This window comes from Mugil cephalus, chromosome 2 (genome assembly GCF_022458985.1).
Source record: "Mugil cephalus isolate CIBA_MC_2020 chromosome 2, CIBA_Mcephalus_1.1, whole genome shotgun sequence".
Taxonomy (NCBI): Eukaryota; Metazoa; Chordata; class Actinopteri; order Mugiliformes; family Mugilidae; genus Mugil; species Mugil cephalus.
Window position 1 is genome coordinate 6,663,349 of NC_061771.1, and position 19,950 is coordinate 6,683,298.

Genomic DNA, 19,950 nt, shown 5'->3' on the forward strand with positions numbered 1-19,950 from the left:
GTCAGCGTGCTCTACAGGAAGGGCCTTAATGAGAGAATACAGGGAGACCAACACAGTGTGTGTGTGTGTGTGTGTGTGTGTGTGTGTGTGTGTGTGTGTGTGTGTGTGTGTGTGTGTGTGTGTGTGTGTGTGTGTGTCTGGTGTAATGGTGTTTCTTTGGTCTAGTCCGGCTTTGATTCCTGCTTCGTAATTGTTGTCTGCAGCAGACAGATGCATTGTGTACTGAGGAGTTTTTTTCTTTTGAGAGAGAGTTTTGGTTTCTCTTTAAGATCCTTCCCTCTCCTTTCTTCACTAACAGCTTGTTACTCTCTCAACTGAATGATTTTTGGATAGGCTGCCTCTTCTCCTACATCCCTTAATCCTCCCCAATCTTTTGTCACCTTGTCTCTTGTCTTTTTCTAGTGCATGTTCCAGATACGGGGATCTACGTTGTGGGAATGGCTGTCTTTCCTTTGCATAATCCTTTGCTCCGTGCTACAACCAGTACACTCTCCGCTCCACATCCTCCCAGCAGAGGAATAGAGGTAAGGAGGAATCTCAGCTTGTTTATTTACTTATCATATTGTCCTCTTTAAAATCTCTCACATTATTTTTCCTCTTTTGTTCTCTAAGATGCTGCTGTTCCCTGCACTCAGCTTCGTTCAGGCAGGCCGTCTGTCCTCCTTAGAGTTTGCCTCTCAAGAACTCATCTCACAAATCCACGTCCGATTCCAGACCTACAGACCTTACTGTCATTATCCCAGCCTGCACCTGCTGCTACCCAGTGAGTCACGGCATACACTTGGCATACAAAAATGTGCACACATTCTGAGTATTGATAGGTGCAAAAAAAAAAAAAAACCTATTAGCCACCTGAGCCAACACCTCCAGTTGTGCAAAAACACCCACGGAAATACACACACGCACTGAGCGAACCTGTCTAAAGCTGTAAGGTGGATGAACCTGAGAGAAAAGTTTGAATGGAGACAGAAAGAGGGGTAAAGCAAAAGAGAAAGGAATCCATAGAAACAAGTTCACCTCAATTCTCAGCACTTCTTTCCTCGTCCGAGACGTCCAAGGCAGCAAGGATGTACAGTAGAAAGAGCAGCAGTGAGCCGACGCGCTTAGTAGATCAGTATCATAAATGCTTGATTAATCCCTGGGGGAAATTGTGCTCTCTGTTGTTGCTTGCTTTGGAGAGATTTACTTGTTTGATTTCATCCCTTTGATCCAGTTAGTTTTGGCTTTTATCTGCATTTTGCAGTTCATCATAATTGTTAGATGTAATGTAGCGGACGTATCCGTTTCTCCATGTTTTCCCCTTTCATTTTCAGGTGTGATTTTTTTGTTACATTTATTTCTAATCCTTAAACATCTTTTGCCTTGAAGAAAAAAGAACCCATAGCGTCATATTGAATTCTCAGTTACATGAAATAAGGAATGAAGATATTTTGTAACATGTTCAATCATTCATTTCTCAAAGAGAAACTAATACACTTCATTTCCCAGGTTGTGAAGGTCCAACATGTGCTACGGTAGCTGTTTGTGTCCCCAATGACACCAAGAGCAGTGATCCGCAATCTTGCCCCCGACTAGAGCAGTGGTGTCCCTTCCAAGGCAAGTGCCTGCCCCTCTCTAGTCCTTGCCAACCCTCCTCTTGCCCTAACTGCACCCGTGCTCTTCCCCTGCCACCTGGAGCCTTCAGGCCTCGATACACTCTACAGAACGAGGTGGTCTTCACTCTGCCTGCAGGACCAGCTGCACACGTACTGGTGAGAGGATTTACTTGTGCCTTCATTTGAGGTTCATAAATAAATCAAGAGACGGCAGCTATTGGCCGTGTTACTATAAAGTAGAGCTAGATTAATGTTTGAGTCAAGCATGAAGACACTTATTTACAGAAAAAAAAGCTGGTATCGATCCAATTTTTGGCTATGAATTAAACTGCTCTGGTCCTTATTCCTCTCAGATACAAGACCAACTGGAGGACATCCTGGTTTCACGTGGGGATGTAATCGCCTTGCAGCATGATGCTGGCCCATCCTCCCTTCTTCGCTGCCAGTCCTCTCCACACTCACTGTGGCGACAACCTGTTTTGGCCCTTAACCAGTCAGAGTGGTTCTGGATCAACAGCACTAGACAGTCAACAGACGCTTCAACCAACCACAGCGTGGACCATCTGCCTGACCCGGAGCTCGACATGAAGGCGCTGGTGGAGGATGGCGAGGGACGCTGGCTGGAGGACGTAGCTTGCCCCATCAGAGTGCTTTATGTGGGACACAGTAAAATCCAGCTGCAGGGAGCACAGCTGTCTTCTGGTCTGTCACAGCCTGGACTGTACACCATGCTGGTAAGTCTTGTTAGCTGAATGTCATGTCCCAGCATGCATCTGACAGAGTTCAACAGGAGGAGGCCGTTTAGGAATGCAGACCCGTTTAGTGTAGTTTTTGTGGAAGAATTCAATTTTTGTGTATTTAAGCACTGTTACAAAAGATTAGTTGACTCAGCTTAACTGAATCTAGTCATCTTGTTGCTTTGACTGAGTTAAGTTCAGTCATCTCATCGTGTAAACTTTACTACACTTCAAAACACGAGCTGCTGCATCACGTAGTCAGTTGACTCAACTTTCTCTATCAATTAAGTTGGACTAAAAATACTATTTGAGATCATTTTAAGACATGTTGGTTGAATGTATTTTTTCAAGTTCCTACAAATGTGAATCAAGTTGGGTCAACATGAAATGATACAACACGCGGTTCAATAAGGAACTTTATTAATACCCCTACAACAAACTCAAACTGAAATTACACTGTCCCTCGAATAAATAACAGTAACATACATAAAATGAAGAGCACTCTTCCTTTGAGGAAGAAAAAAAACTCTACAACATAAAATACAAATTAAAGCTGCAGGCAGAGTTCCCAGAGGGACCTTCTGTCTCCTCCTCCTCCTCCTTCAAACAAAGAAAACTGTTGTGACCCAGGGCATTACATTCATTTTCCCCTTAGTACATAGTCCAATGGCAAAAAAAATCACAATACTTAGGGCCCAAATGCAGAAACATCCTAACTGAGCCATACCTCTAACTGAACAGTTTATTCTTGAGAGAATGGACCCTGGGAGTGCACATCTCAGACCTGATTCCCATACTAAAGGAGCACACAGTCTGCATAGACACAGAGGATAGTTAGTTGCATGATTAGAGTGCTTCAGTTTATAGTGGACATTTAGTGTGTTTGTTTGGCGAAGACAAATTGCAACACTTGCAGGACCACGTCATTGAAGGGCAGTTGCCCTACGCAGCACGGCCAACACTGAAGTGAAAAAAGAAAGGAAAAATCATACTATGCATCACTTCAAGTCTCACACATTTCACAATTCTCAACATGAAACAAACGTAAATTTAACATGCACTCCAGCGATTGGGGAGGGGGCGTTGCAAATCGGTCGGCGGGGGAGGGGAGGACGTCATAGTTAAAAGTAGTTTTGAAATTCCGCACAGACACATTTTCAGATCTCAAAAAAAGACAAGATGTCGAGGGAAAATTGATCACCTTACTTAAATACTTGCTTTCACTCCGCCAGCCCTAGCTAGCTGGCGCTAATGTATTTCCAACAACGAAATAAACATGAAATATTCATCCCAGGTTGTGTTGGCGGACTATCTGAGACGGAGAGCCATTAGATGAATCATACACACTGCCTACAAATAAACTGACTTTGGTAAAATCATATTAAATGTACTTACTTGGATGACTTCGCGCTGAGGAAACACCTGCGGTGAGATCGGATTTTGAGATTTTTGAGAGTTAATGAGTTTCTGCGCTTTTTTCAAGTTGAAGTTGTTGTAACTCTTGTTACTTTGTTGCAATGGGCAATAAGTTGTCTCAAGTCAACAACAGTAGTTCTTCTGACTAAAAGGCTAATTACCTTTTAACAGTGAGTGACCAGTGATTTTTTAGTTTTCCAGCTTCTGCTAATATAACTTAAATTATTTTGTGTCCTTTATGCCTTATAATTGTGTTTCTATTGCATTACTATTATAATTACAAAGAAGTGTATCCACTTCCAGGTGTCTTCTGCTGAGCCATCATACCCAACCTCAGCATCATGCCTGTTGCGAGTGGTGCCACCTCTAGGCCTGACGATCCTGCACCCACTTCCCCGTAATGGTACCATATACCTGCAGCCCAACGACACCCGGCTTCTGCTGCGCGTGCAGTCTCGCTACATAACAATGGCATCTCAGCGTGGCAGCAATCACAGTGTGACTTTCCAGCGTGAATGTCCCCCGGAGTTTTTGACCAGTCCGGCACTCTATCAGCCAGGTCTGAGCTCAGGGCCCGGTCTCGAGGTTGCAGAGCTTAGCCTGTATGCGCTGCTGGATCTGAGCCTGGATTCGGAGGAACGGAAAGGTCCAGTGCAGGTGGAGCTGGAAGCCCACAATAATGTCACGGAGGCCAGCCTGATGGCCATCGTTCACATAGAAGAGCCGCTCAGAGGACTGAAGGTGCAACCGCATCCTGCACACAGGGTATTGATGGAGTCGGTTGTGGTGAGTGTGCATTTCTACCGTTGTTTCTATTTTACTGATAGCTATGCTGAATTTACACTGATATTATATGTGCTCCATTGTGCTCTCCGTGTCTTTTAGAGTTACACAGCATCAGTGCTTGAAGGCTCCAGTCCCACATTTAAATGGACAGTTGATGACAAGCCTTACTTCACCTATTACAACACTGTTCTCAATGTCATCTACCAGCACGCCGCTATCTACAAGCTCACAGTGAGTTTCAGTCCCATGTTCAAATTCATCATGAGTCAAATTGTTGCCAAACTGTTATCACACCTGCTCAAATAACTGTTTTTTTTTTGTTTAGGTATATTTTTTGGCTTTTTTTGCCTTTAATGAACGTGATAGAAAGGTAGAAAGACAGGAAATAATAATTGTTTAATAATTGTGTAATAATTATACATGGTTTGGTTTTCAGCTAGACATTGACACACAAATGAAACCAATTATATGCAAATTAAACCGCATTTCATCGTTTCACTACAATGTTTTCTATCAGTTATTAGGCAAGCTGAGTCTGAGTCCATAGTGAACTAAGAAGACCATGACTGCAGTTATGGCTTAAGAGCTGAGTGAATGGATTATCAATGTAGTGCCAATTTTATCCACAGTTGATATATATATATATATATATATATATATATAGACACACACACACACACACACATCCATAATGATTGTATATGCTTCATACTGTATGTTGCTGTTACGGCCACCTTGGACACGATTTTGTTAAGTACAACCATGTGACGTCTCACGTAGGTGACAGCCATGAACCATGTCAGCACACTTACCGAGCATTTCAACGTAACCGTGGACCGGCTGCAGCCCATGGCCAACCTCACAGTCAAAGGTGTGCCAGATGTTGTCCCTCAGGGCTCCACTCAGACTCTCACCACCTCTGTGCTCGTGGACATGTCTGTGGCGGCCACCTTTCGGTAAGAGGGGTGGGGATGACAGCATAATGGGTAGATAAATGTACATCTTGATAGTATAGTACACATATAAGTACATTTATTTCTATTTCTGTGTGCCCTGTTCTCTTTTTTCCTCGTTTCTTCTCCTCTGTCTCTCTATGCCTTTATGTTTGTGTCTTCCTGTGTGCCATAATAGCACTGCAGTCAAGTCAGAGCTGAGCCTTGGATTTATAACTGTGTGGTTAGAGAAGATTGCTGACAAGAATTTTCCCCTCTGCGCGGCTGTTTCCCTTGTACTTTTTTCCTTTTTCTTCCACTGTTTCTATTACTCTTTTACATCCCTCCCTTTTTCCCTCATTCTCACTGTTCCTGCTCTGGAGCAGTTTTTCACTTAGTTTCCCTCCACTCTCAACATTCGTCGTCCAGAGAGGCTTCCTGAGTTTTAAGTTTCCACTCGCACAAACCTCCTACTGGTTGTCAGAAAAGATTCCTGCTTTCCAGCTTTCCACTGACTTGCTGCGTGCATGCGTGTTTGTTTCGTGAGTTTGTGTGTACTGGTATTTCTCATGTTGTGGGGACGTAAAGCTGTTTACACGATCAAATTGTGCGCATTTGCTTCATATTCCACTGAATGTTTTTACATTTCTATCCTGCTGCAGATGGTCTTTTGGTGATGGTGGATATAAGGAATTTGAATACAAGCCTCCTTACCCTCCCTCCCTTCTCTGCCCAGACTCCTCTAATCAAATTCTTCTAAGCAACAACATCACCTATGTGTACTCTCAGCCAGGTAACACTGCACCCTTGTCTCGATCTACTAGCATACAGTGATGACTAAGACAGCTTAGTTTATGCTTAAGTACAATGTTTAATAGATGCATGTAGATAATAGAATGTAGCTCACTTTCTTTTAACTCCCTTTTCTGACCTCTTTCTGAACAGGAATATACACAGCGCTGGTGTCAGTGTCCAATCGTTACGAGAATGTCAGTCAGAGCATCAACATGAGCGTCTACAGCATCCTCACTCAAGTTGTCATACAAACAGAGCCGCGGCTTCTGCTCGCTGGCAAATCAGCTGACTTTGAGGCTCACCCACTGCCATCACCATATGGCATTCACTATGACTGGCACTTTGGAGATGGTTCTCCCCCACTACAAGGTCGACGTGTGGCGCATACCTTTGCGCAGAGTGGCAACTTCAGTGTCTGTGTATCAGTGAACAACACCATCAGTTCGAGAAATGCTTGTGCTGACATGTTTGTATATGAGGAGATTGAAGATCTAACAGCAGAAAGTTCTTCTCCCACAGAGCTTCACAGTCCTACAACGGTGTGGGCACGTCTTGCTTCTGGTAATAACATCACATGGACATTCTCGATGGGTGACAACACCGTCTATACCACGTCTGAACCTTTCAAGTCACACAGCTACATCAAAGACGGCAACTACACAGTAAACGTGACTGCCATGAATGCGGTGAGCTCTGGCTGGACAATCATTCCAGTTCAAGTGTTTGTCTTCCAAGTTATAAGGATGGAGCCATCTGGTTGTGTTCAAGAACGGACTACTGTGAACTTTCAAGCCTGGGTGTCTGGTAATGCATCAGTTCATCATTATAAATGGAGCTTTGGGGACGGAAGCCCCAATGAGACACAAGTTGGCAACCCTAGTGTCTCGCACACGTACTTGACAAGTGGTAACTACCGCCTCTCCCTGCTCCTTTCCAGTGGGGTCAACAAGGCCACCAAAGCCAATTTCTTCAACTGGGTGTGCGTGCAGCCGGTTTTGACCAAAATTAACCTTACCATTGAGAAATACCATTATGCTGTTGGAGAAAAAATACATTTTCAAGTAAGGGCGGAGCCAGAATTCAACTACAGCTATCAGTGGGACTTTGGTAAAGAAGAAGACCCTGTAGTAATCCATGGTTCTGGGAATGCCCTGACAACCTATAAAACCCCGGGTCATTATATAGTGACAGTAAATGTTTTTAATAACATCTCTACCAGTAACACTAGTGCCCTGATTGAGGTTCTGATGCCCATTGGACCAGTTGTTATCCAACATAATGGCACAAAATCCAATAACCTCACACGTGGAGCTACATACATGTTCACGACTTCTTCCTTGGCCTCCAGTGTCACATACATTTGGGATTTTGGAGATGGAAATGTGTTTAATGGACAGAATCCCGTCCATAGGTACAGCATCTCTGGTAACTACAATATCACACTGAAAGCAAACAACATGGTTAGCCAGAATGACACAGTTTTGCCTGTTACTGTGCTTGCACCAATCCGTGGGCTGACGGTGAACGCCAGCTTGGTAAATGTTCCTCTCAATGCCTCAGTCCACTTTGAGGCCCAAATGGAGGAGGGAGATGGTGTCCGGTTCTCCTGGATACTGTGTGATCGCTGCACTGCAATCCCAGAGACGAACACTACATTCTACACCTTCCGCTCTGTTGGAACGTTTAACATCATTGTGATTGCTGAGAATGACGTAGGAACGGCACAAGCGAGTATCTTCCTGTTTGTCCAACGTGAGTTGGAGGGGCTGCAAATTCTCGCAGATGAAATCGCTGAAGGTGGAGGCACAGGATTGGAAGGTTGTTGCTTTTCTACAAACCGTGTTCTGCACCTTCATGCAGGATTAAAGGAAGGTACCAACATGACCTTCTCTTGGAGCATCATCAGAGAGCTAGACCCCGAAAGCTCATTTAACATAAGTGGGAAGACTGTAGAGCTGAATTTCTCCAAGCCAGGACCATGTGACATCATTCTCCGTGCAGCCAACCTTCTGGGCCAGCTGTCTGTCAACAGAACCATCTATTTCCTCGAGCCAGCAGGAGGTGTGCACCTGCAGGTCAGCAACAACCCAGTTGCAGTCAATGCTTCAACAAACCTAACAGTAGTGACTACTGAGGGTTCAGACTTGCAGTACCGCTGGTCGATTGATGGGGACAGTCTGCTGCAGAACAAGCCCTGGTTGACCCACGTCTTCAACAGTCATGGACAAAAACAAGTGACCGTGGAGGTTTTCAATGAAGTGAGCTCAGAGGTTGCATCACAGATGATCAATGTCCAGGAAGTCATTTCTGGTCTGTGGTTTTCAGTTACAAATGTGACTAATCAGAGTTACGTGGGAACAGGCGTAAATGTCTCACTTCGGGGAGAGGCACTGACAGGAACTGATGTGACGTGGACATGGCTGCTGGATGGAAGAATAGAAACTGGGAGGCAAACATCTCTGATTTTCCAACAGCCAAAGACAGCAATTATTACTCTGAATGCCACCAATGATGTCAGTGGGCAAGTGGCTTCCAGGGAGTTCTTTGTTCAGGACAGGATACAAGGGTTGGAGCTGAAGGCAAGCAAGAAATTTGTAGCAGTTTATGAAAGGGTGGACTTCACCATTTCCATGGTAGCAGGGACAGACGTCAGTTTGATCCTCACCATCAGCGGTGATGTCACTATCTTCCCTCAGCCAAACCAAACCTACAGCCACTTGTTCACCAGGGTGGACAAGTACATGGTGAATCTCACCGCTTACAACCAGGTAACTTAAAAACACTGTCGACTACATCTACAATGTACTCTGCACCACCACAGAGGCATTTTACAGCTGGAATAATTAAAATAGAATGACTAATATCAATATCTTGAGTATGTGTTCAACTTTTGTGATATTGTCTTTAATAAAGAAGTAAATCACAGTTGTTTTCTGTTTCAATTTAACAATCCAGGTGGGTTTCAAGAAGCACAATGTCCAGATCGACGTGATTGAACCTGTGCGCGGCCTTACCATCCAGGGATGCTGTTCAGCTATCCCAGTTGGTGAAAAGAAGTTGTTTGTGGCCAACATCGTGACGGGCAAACCCGTCAGTTTCCTATGGACTTTTGATCTGCACCACAAGAAGTTACCATGTGTCGGCAAAGAGGTTTGGTCAATTACTTATTAAAGCTTTTGCAATCATGATATATCCATCACAATATATCACAAAAACGCTTGACATGTGACCGCAATATCGCAATGACTCACACACTGCAGGTGAACTACACGCCAGAGGAACCAGGTATATTGACCATCTACCTGAAGGCCATTAACAACCTGCAACACCAGGAAATCACCAAGCACATACTGGTGCAGAACCTGCTGAGGAGTGCAGTCCTGCATGCATTACCATGGGACACTTTCATCAATAAGACGGTGACCCTGAGAGTCACTGTCACACCAAGATCCCCTGTGGAGTGCTCGTGGGACTTTGGGGATGGTTCTATGCCAGTTCACACCAACACCACAAATGTGGATTATGCGTACAGCCATCCGGGGCACTACTTGGTCCAAGTATGTTTTTTTTCATTTAGTCATTATTCCATGTAGATACAGTATATACAATATTTCTTTATTGGTCCTTGAAATATGAGTTACAGATATTCTACAGATACTTTATGTGAAAGGTATGTAATTACATCAACATACCGCCTCCCCTACCAACAGGTAAACTGCAGTAACCTGGTGAGCTGGGTGCCGGCCCAGGTGGAGGTAAACATCCGTGTACTAGAGTGCGAGGAGCCAGAAGTGCATGTGGTTCAGTCCCCTCGTCTGTCTATCTGGCGCTCCCAGTCTGCTTTGTTGGAGGCCAGTGTGGACTTGAAAGGCTGCGTACGCTATGGAGCTCAGTACCTCTGGGAGATTCTCTCAGCATCCTCCTGTGATAATAACATGGTGAAAGGCCAAGTGATTCGTCTGCCGATGGAAGTGGATTTGAGGCGGCTGCAGCTGTCTTTGCCTAAGATGGCTTTGGCAGCAGGGAACTACTCCTTGGTGTTCACTCTGTCCTACAAAGGTGTGCCGCTAAGGAAAGCCGCCTCTCTGCAACTCAACGTCATGGCTGCCAGGTAAGAAGCTAGATATTAGCATACGCCTAAGTTTAAGTGTAGAGCTTTTATTTTAGGATGTTTGGATCGGCCTATCGGTGAAAGCACCCTTAGTTTCCATACAGTAATTTGTTGTTTTCTAGACAAGTTTCAACACTTATTTCATAAATAAAATGTGGTGCAAAGTTTGATATGAAAGGTCCCAAAATATTTATCAGACTTGTTGCTTGTGGTCTTATTGGATTCATCTAAAATCCACTGGGTCCACTTCTGATGTTGAAGCTTATTTTCAATACGCTCCATTCAGAATGTGACATGTTAAATGTGAGTCAGTCTTTGAGTCTTTTTGACACCTCTCAAGCTCAAACTGGTGAAACATGCGTCTACTGAGAAACAGTGTCACCTTAATTAAAATCTGTTTTAGAAAACAGAAGAAATCAGGATCAGTTTCACCCTGTGGCCTAAACAAACCATGTATGTGTCTTTCAGCAGAGTACTCTGGCATGTGTGCTAAAGCAGTAGAAAGGGGGGAAAAAATAAGTCGAGAAAACTTAATTGACTTGACCCTGAAGTCCTCACAGCACATTGTTGAAATTTGGGAAGTGTACTCACACCATTCTCTGCATAGGTTCACCGATAATTTAACACGTGCCTCAGTATATTTTCCAACTTAATTCTGTTGATCTGTAGAGCAATGAGATCATAATCATGCGTTCGTTTTAACATGTTGTCCTCTCAGGCTCGTGCCCATTATTGAAGGTGGCACGTACCGGGTGTGGTCGAGGACACAGGACCTGCTGCTCAGTGCAGAAAAGTCGTACGACCCCAACATGGATCCAGACAGTCAGTCACGGCTCGTCTACCGCTGGGAGTGTGAAAGCAGTTATACAGTACGGGCGGACATGAAGCAGGAGGTACATTGACATGTCATAAAACCCTTGTTCCATCAAAATACGATAAAGAGGTGTAGCGCAGCACTGCCCTCCCTGCCACACAAGGTCATTCTACTCAATAAAGATCAACAAGGTAGTTCCCAGGGAGGGCCGGTGATGGTCACACGCACTGAAGTAATAAAATATTCAGCTGCAAGAATATAACTGCATCGAAAAAAATTGTTTTTTACTGTGAATTCAAAGGAGAGTTGATGTGTAAAGAAGGCTCAGAAAAAGTTACCTAATGATCATCTGTTCCTGAGGACTGCAATTATCTTTAAAGAGGCTTAGTAGCCTTGATGGTGAAGAGGAGAGCTTGGTTTAGGACAATTACTTTTTGTTTAGTGTTGAGTGTGGGCTGTGTGTGTTCATTAAGTGTTTTGCACTCTCACTGCTTCTTTGGTTGGGCGGGAGCGCTTTCTGCCAGAGCAGCAGAAGACCGCAATATAAGGCCCAATGGGATGGGTGTGTCGAACAGGGCAGAGTGTGTGTGTGTGTGTGTGTGTGTGTGTGTTATGTCCGTTATTGTGAGGACCAGATTATGTTAAGTGAGTCTATCATTGAAGGTGATAATTTGCGCCATTCTAATTTTGAGGCTGACCTTCCAAGGGCTGTTTGAGGCTTAAAACTTGGTTTCATGGATAAGGGAAAAGTTGTGTTTGAAAGTGTAACATCTAAAATGCATTGCATCAGTGAATGCTCTCACAAAGGCACAAGTTCAAATGTGCGTGCACGGTACATTTAAGCGGGCGGGCAGGCATATAAAGGGTTATGTAACTGTTTAGAGATAACCTCTGCATTCCACAGCTGGTGCTGTGCTCCCCACCCTAACAATTATACATACCATACACTGAACAACATCACACACACACACACACACAGCTGTGCAGCACCGCTGACAAAGATAATGAAGGATGCTCAGTTTGACCGCACGAAATTGTTTTGCAGAGAAACTCATAACTGAAAAATGAGTCAACACAACACAAGTTCATCAAATGCCCTATGCTGTCCTCACATTGGATACAGATACTATTGTAAGAAATGGTAATATTGGTGAGGGGAAAAGGTGGTGCAGCTGTATTTCTGCCATCAACAGAACTTTAAAGTACAATGTTGCTTTCTTTTTTCTTTTTCTTTTTACATTACATATATTTGTTATGCATATAGGGATGAGAATTACACATTATACTCTTGGACAGACTTATCCAGTATTGGTAAGACTAAAAGAGGTCTGATTGATTCCTTTGCATTGTGCTGGAGGAACTTGTAACATATACCTATACGTCTCCAATTAGTGGTGCTGTACCACGACCAACCACACAGTCAACCAATTAGGTGAAATGAACCTGTGTGAAAGTGGTGTTACAAAGGCCGTACTCTCACGGTTTTAACTGTATTTATAAGGCTGTTTTTCTTTGAAACACAAAACTGAAGTCGGGGTGTCTGGATGTCCCAGCTTACATGAAATATCCATCAAAGTTTTAAGAATACAGCTCCAAAAATGTGATGGCTTCTACACGTGAGACAGCCAAGGTGATACCGTAGACTCATATCAGCATTAGGATGCGTCCTGTTTAATGTTGGGGGGAAAAAACACACCTCACCAGGAACTTATCTTGTGAAGATATTAACAGAGGGAATATAAAATGAAAAGCCAGGTGCATGAAAATGCTAAATGAGGTGAGGCTTTATAAAGAAGAGGGCATGAAAAATGGTTCTAAAATATGCAGGAAAGCAGCATATCCTACTGAGAGAGGAAGAAATGTTCCGACTTCGTATGTCTCAGGTACGATCCTGGCTCCACGGCCCTGCCCACCCACCCTGCAACCTGCGTGTGATACCTCATCATGCCAGCCTAGTCACGTGTAATATAACAAGTACTGGCATATTTATATGTTCCTGTGCTCTTGTTTGTTCTCTAACAATAGCTCCAAGAGCACACTGTATACCCACTAAGGTTGTCTACTTTGGAATGCAGGCTATATCGATTGTTTTTTATCTATTATCAGTCCCCCATGCACACCTTTCAGTGTGTGCAGTGAATTACTAGAGTCTTTCTACCAGTCTGTTGTAGTGAGTGCCCTGTTCTTTGCTGTGGTTTGTTGGGGAAGTAATACCAGCAAAAAAAGACATCAGTAGGATCAACAAATTGATCCTGAAAGGCTGGACAAGGGATTGGTAGGGAGTTGGAGTCATTTGTCTCAGTGAGGGACAGGATGACACTGGATAAACTGCTCTCCATTATGGACAGTCCATCCCATCCACTACAGCAAACATTTGAGGGTCACAGGAGCTCATTCTCCAGCAGAATGATTCAGCTCCGCTGAGACAGTGAATGATACAGAACTAATTTTATTCCATATAACATTCCTGTATAACAGCTCATCGTTTTGTGGCAATTAAGCTACTATGATCAATTAATTTCCCTTGTGGATCATTAAAGTCTGTCTAAGTCTACTGTTTGTATCATGTAGATATGCTGCATGTATGCTTTGATTAAATGTATGAATGGATCTGCTTGCTCTCTCTGGCAGATGGCTCCTGTATAAGCTGATTTCTGCTCAAGGTTCCTTCCTGTTAAAAGAAACAGACAAAACAGCTTGTTTAAAAAGCATGTATCTGCCTTTGTGGCATCAGTGACAAGTGGTCTGACTTTCGTATTGAAAAGAGATATATCTTTGTTCAAATGACATGTTTAACTCAATGATTGCTCCACTTGAACATCTTAATGTTGTTTTTTTTTTTACACTCTTACACCTTCTGTTCGCAGAGTCCAGAGCACTGCTCTAGTCTGAACTTCAGCCTGGGCTCCAATGTTCCTGTGCTGGGAATCTCAGGCTCTGACCTCACGGTAGACGTCGAGTACGTTTTCAAACTGACCATCAGCAAATCTTGCATGGCACCAGAGTTCACCAAACAGACTGTAAGTGAACGTGATCTCATGTGCATCATCATACTAATCAATCAAATCACTCTGTGGACAGACAGTAATCAATCACTTATTAAATTGTTAACTGCTAATATGAATACTCATGTCTATATCTCTGGTTAAATGGATAACAATGGTGTGGGAGCTGCCTGTAAGACAGTCAGACAGATTCAACGAAATGGCAAAAAGTCAGATGGGACCAAAATCAGAGGAATGTGGATCACCGGGGGGGAAGTATGGAGTGGAACTAAGTAAAAGAATATGACAAACCACAGCCTCAGAGTTTTACTTTCACTTGGATCCCTCTTAGTTGGTTTTAGTTTTTAGCTTAGTTGCTCTAACACAACATGTAGTGGCTCATACTTTATGGGGCATACACAAAAAAGACTGAAAGACTGAATCAGACAAAGGTCTCTGGTTTGTTTGGGTAGGGGTTGACAGCATCACACTAACATTTGTTGCCTGTGTTGTGTGTGTGTGTGTTTGACAGGTGTACATCCAGAGTGGCCACATTCCCACGGTGTTCCTGGAGTGTGTGTCCTGTAAGGCGCAGTCCATTTACGAGGTCAGCCTGAACTCATATGTCTATCTCAGGGGGACCTGCACCAACTGCGAGGGCTTTCACCGCGGGGTAAGCACACACTTACACAGAGGCACATGCGCACAATCTGACTAAATGTGATTCTGTGTGTCTCAGCAAAATGAGGTCAGTGCTCCTTGACAGTGAAGTCGCCATTTCCAGGCCTTTTTTCTTACTTTTTTTCTTTCTCATCCTGTTGCTCCACCTCTTCTCTCCTCTCTGCTCTATTCAGACTTTCCCTGGGATTTGTGAAACAGGCAGTAGTGTGTGGGTGTGAGAATGAGGTCATTGTTCAAGTGGAGCCAGAGCGAATAAGTTGTGTCCCAGCTAGCACAAGGAAACAATTTAAAAGATAAAAACACCAGCTCAGCGTGCTCAGCTGCAATATAACCTCAGTCACTTACACTTTATGAGTGCGCTTTGGCTACACACATTCTGTGCGGGGGTAAATTTCAACGTGGTATCAAGTAGCTTTCGAGAGATACAGAGCACTTCTTAATAACAGCATTTAGCACCGATTAGTAGAGACAGAAATAACATAAACAAACTATTTCCACGTGGCCAGTATTACCTGTAGACCTTCAGTGATTTGTAGTAGTTGTCGAGTTTGTCTGTGATCTCTTAATCACCATATTTTCCAAGCACAGAGGTAATGATGCTGTTTAATAGCTCTGGAATTTGGTCTCGTTTCCTCCACTTTTTTATTCCATCTCTTTCTCATTGGAGACAATGGCAATACACAGCATGACAAGAAACGACAGAAAAGGCTAACTCTAACATGCACAGCAGCGCATTTTCATGTACTGAAGCATTAACATGTTTATCACAGCAGTAAAGGAGCTCATTTACACAATGCCAGGTAGCTACTGAATATTCTCCTGAGATTAATACAGTCTTAAGACATCATATGTTATTATTAGTCAGAATCTTCAAAGTAATCTAAGCTTTTAAAATGAGATGATTATTTGAATTCAAACTAAATCCTCCAGTAGATGGTAGCGTAGCCGGTTAGCGGACTGAAGAAATTCTAATTTCTCAGTTCCCACATGGACACAAGAATACAAAAATATGTGGCAGGGAATTCATTGTCTAGAGTCTGGTCACAACTACAACTTTGTGTTCGACATAAAACTCACAGCCGATAACAGTAACCATAAAAGTAACAGTCAGTGCAAAATGCAGACCCTCGTGGATTTGTCACACTGTAGATTCATTTCCAAATTGAGTTTCTGAGAAAATAAATATTCTTTTTCTCCAGTAACTCTTAAGGAGTGTGTGCAAATAAAAAGAAAAGTAAAATAGAAGTGACGCACATACATGGATTACATTTTCATCATTATTACGAAAATATAGAATATGTGTTTACCTTAGAAATATTCCTGAAAATAAAAAGTTAGAATTAACAGAAAAATACTAATTGGAGTCAAATGTGACCTAAATTCTTAGTGTATAGCTTAAAAGTATAAATTAGATCTTCCTGCGTCTATAAGGAATAATAATACTAAGCTCTTATCCTCAAAAAATAAAGAAAGATTTAGATCAGAATGCCTCGTTCATGTCTGTATTTTGAATATCAGACGTCAGTCAGTTTTGCTAATTGCCTCAAGGCTGGAAACAGTAGAAGTCTTTATCAAGATGTAACAAGATCCTTGTAACAGAGCATCTTACGAGCGCACCAAGCCCCTCCTCTCCTCACCAGCCTCTGATCAGCTTAGAGAATCACTACATGAAGAGAAATGAAAGTCGCAAATGTAAGGAAAGAGTACACGTATGGCTGTTTCACATCTTGATCTAATCTGAACGTTTAAGTACATTCTTTACCATGACATGATCATCTAGAATAAATAAACTTCAGACCAACTGCTAAGCATGATTCAGGAGAGGACAGCTCTGTACGACGGTCTGTAGCTCCTAGCCTCCCGGCTGATAAAAGCTCTTCCAACTCCCAAGACTTATTTCCTTTTACCCAGGCACAGAATGTATCTGTCACCTCGCTGTTGGCTGTAGTATTTGCAGTGTGTTCAAGTATAACGTTTTGGTCCAGACAAAGGTATTTTCCTTCGTTTCTGATCATTTTTAAGTCAGTCTGGGCTGTCTGTGCATTTAAATTTCACTAATTAACATTTTAATCCTGTTTGTTTAATCTGATCAAATGCCACAGTCTCAACAATATCCACATTTTCGAGCACTGTCTGTTATGCTCCATTACTACTGCTACTGCCAAACCCCTTTTTCATAACTTACATAAGAATGCCAACATTTAATGCTAGACATTTCCACCGTAGCTTTTCAGCTTCCTGAATAATCAATTTTCTAATAGGGAGAGCCCATCACTGCTGGCACCAGTTTGCTCTGAATTAAACCAACCAGTGTCAGGCAGCCATCAAACGTGTCTGAGAAAGAAACATGTTTACCCTACCTTTAATGGAAGCTTTTAGGCTGGCTAATTGCTCCTCATTCAATTTCTAAATGGCTCATACTTTCAAGTGATTTATCAAACGCAGCTTACCATCACCAACTGTCTCCCTCTTCCTTCGTCTTAGCGCTGGAGTGCCAAGACACTGCAGAATGAGACTCTGGTCCTGGACTCCACATCCACCACCACAGGAAGTGACGGCATGAATTTGGTGCTGCGGCAGGGCGTCCTGCGGCATGAAGATTCCTACACCTTCACCCTGCATGTGACCGACAGCACTCTGGACGGCGAGGGCGTCGCCTCTATCACACTGTCCCATAATATGCCCCCAGCAGGTGGAGAGTGCCACCTGAGTGTGGGAGGGGAAGGCAGAGTTGAGTATGAAGTTGGGGACGGTGAAGGGTGGAGGATACGCACGCTGCTGGACCGAGTTCACTTCAACTGCTCAGGTAGGAGGAACAGAGCTTTGGCCGCGCCTTCGCAAACCTGCTTTCTTCTTCTTTCACATGTCCTCTAAGTCTTTCCCATTGTCTTCAATCGGCAGGTTACAGTGATCTGGGGGACTCAGAAACCCCTTTGCTGTACAGTCTGCTGGTGATGCGCTGCAAAGGAGACTACTGTGAGGACTTCTGCGTGTACAAAGGCAGCAGCCCGGACCACACTGCCTTCCTGCCTCCAGGCTTCAGCACGGCCCAACACCGTGTGAACGTGTCCATCACAGTGGAAGACCACCAAGGAGCTGCCATCATGGCACTAAACAAGTAACCACATTTTGCTCCGTGTTTTTGTTCATATGAGCAGCAGTGATGGGAGTTAGATGCTGTCTTACCCCAAGCCTCTATGTTACTGAAGTGCCTCATTTTCTGGTGTGTTTTTCTGCAGATCCATTGAGGTTGTAATCCCTGATCCACCCCCTGAGTACAACAGTCTTCCCCACTGGCTGTTCGAGCTGACCGACACCAAACTCAAAACACTGCTGGAGCAGGGAGACTCCCAGAGGGTCAGAGAGTTATCACTGGCTCTTATTACAGTCCTAAATGAGGTAAGAGAAGATCAGCCACTCCAGACTGGTTGAAGGATGCACGCATTATATATGAAGCCTCTGTCTGTATTTCTGTTTGTTTTCAGTATGAGCAGACCAGGGAGTCAACACGGGTGTCAAAAGATGAGCGCAGTTACAGAGCGAGAGTCCGCAGCAACATCACCAGAGCTCTGACAGCTCTAGACCTGACTACTGTCAACGACATCCAGCAGACATCAGCTGCTCTGGCACAGTGCACGGTGAGCAGGATGAGAGTTAAGGGGAGGTGGTGGGAGAGGAAAAACAAAAAAAAAATGAGAAAAACAGGAAATCTGAAAGTACCTGCAGTTAAAGAAAGAAGAGAACTATCTAGAATGCAAACAAATGATCATATGTGTTTCCCAGGCGGTGAGTCGAGAGTTCATCTGTGAGGAGTGTCAGAACAGCACTCTAAACAAGCTGGAGTCCATGCTGGAGATTCTGCAGACAGACACCAAACAGGGCACTGTCACCCCCACTGAGATAGCTGACAACATCCTGAACATCATGGGTAAGAAAGACAGATTCCTGCGTCTCTGTAAGTGTTTCTGTCTTTCAGACAGAAACTCATCAGTCTGAGTGTTGCGGCACAATCCAACAAGGACCTATTGTAACAGCAAATCATGTTTCAACAATGCCTTTTCAAAGCTGTTGCTTAAAACAAGCTCCTTTGCACCCGGGGGAAGATTTAAGTGGTTAGGGTGGTCCTTCTCACAGATTTAAGTCTGTCACTCAGTCCACGGTGGCCCGCAGGACCAACTAACCATTCCTCTTAATATATGTGTGATGGAAACACGTGTCTGTGGAAATTTCTACTTCTCATGTACTTATCTCCCCTTCTTTAGCTAGTAACCTTATCTCCTATCTTCACCCTCCCTCTGTCCAGGTGGTCTGATCCACCAGGTCAGCCAGACAGCCTCCCACTCCTACCTGCAGCCCACCTACCTGGATTCCCCCTCAGCCCCCTCCACCTCGTCCTCTGGTGAGGCGCATGGGAACACCCTTTTGGAGGCCTCGCCCTCCTCGCTGGAGCCACACCCTCTGCGCGTGGCAGCCAAGGCTTACAGCCTGTCCTCGGTCCTCATGCTGATCCTCATGCACGCCCGCGTGCTCAACGAGGAGCCGCTCATACTGAGGGGACCTGAGATCGCTGCCACAGGAAAACTAGCAGATCCCCAGAGTCTGCTCTGCTACCAAGGCAACAACAGTCCAGGTTCGCGATTGTGCTCAGTGTCATGCGATAATAAACGGTTCTTCAACTATCACAATGTAATGTGATACGTGTGTCAACCAGAACTCATACATTACGATGGTGTACATTAAAAACGGGACTGTTAACAATCACAGGGATCGCGACAGTTCATGTTAGCAGGTAATGTTCTCCTCTTTGTTTTTGTAGAGTGCCAGCGCTTCTCCATCCCCAGAGCTTTCAACAAAAGTCTTGGAAGAGCTGCTGCAGGAAACAGCATCATGCAGCTGCTTTTTCAGGTAAGAAAACATCTGAAATGATCGGAAGTACAGAGTTGAGAGCAAAATATTCCTCTTGAACTTTCCCTGTCTCTTTATCACTGTCAAAGAACTTAGCAGAGTGAAAGCTGCCGGTGCCAAAGTCTTTCATCGCCGCACACTTACTGAAATAGCTTGTCAAGAGTGGTCCTTTTCTTTTTTTTAGTTGATGTCTT

General features: G+C 43.9%; 1 protein-coding gene across 1 annotated transcript in view; it reads left to right on the plus strand.

Moving 5' to 3' along the window:
* pkd1a (polycystic kidney disease 1a) overlaps positions 1-19,950 on the plus strand; it is a 64,426-nt gene that overhangs the window by 27,705 nt on the left and 16,771 nt on the right. The window contains exons 11-32 of the mRNA XM_047578707.1: positions 403-524; positions 613-763; positions 1,489-1,751; positions 1,949-2,329; positions 4,052-4,534; positions 4,634-4,765; positions 5,315-5,490; positions 6,129-6,259; positions 6,412-9,029; positions 9,217-9,411; positions 9,522-9,818; positions 9,972-10,372; positions 11,091-11,265; positions 14,054-14,206; positions 14,703-14,843; positions 17,336-17,657; positions 17,753-17,969; positions 18,091-18,250; positions 18,337-18,489; positions 18,635-18,779; positions 19,155-19,481; positions 19,668-19,756. Coding sequence (XP_047434663.1) covers positions 403-524; positions 613-763; positions 1,489-1,751; positions 1,949-2,329; positions 4,052-4,534; positions 4,634-4,765; positions 5,315-5,490; positions 6,129-6,259; positions 6,412-9,029; positions 9,217-9,411; positions 9,522-9,818; positions 9,972-10,372; positions 11,091-11,265; positions 14,054-14,206; positions 14,703-14,843; positions 17,336-17,657; positions 17,753-17,969; positions 18,091-18,250; positions 18,337-18,489; positions 18,635-18,779; positions 19,155-19,481; positions 19,668-19,756 — 7,232 coding nt within the window. The remainder of the gene's footprint in view (positions 1-402; positions 525-612; positions 764-1,488; positions 1,752-1,948; positions 2,330-4,051; positions 4,535-4,633; positions 4,766-5,314; positions 5,491-6,128; positions 6,260-6,411; positions 9,030-9,216; positions 9,412-9,521; positions 9,819-9,971; positions 10,373-11,090; positions 11,266-14,053; positions 14,207-14,702; positions 14,844-17,335; positions 17,658-17,752; positions 17,970-18,090; positions 18,251-18,336; positions 18,490-18,634; positions 18,780-19,154; positions 19,482-19,667; positions 19,757-19,950) is intronic.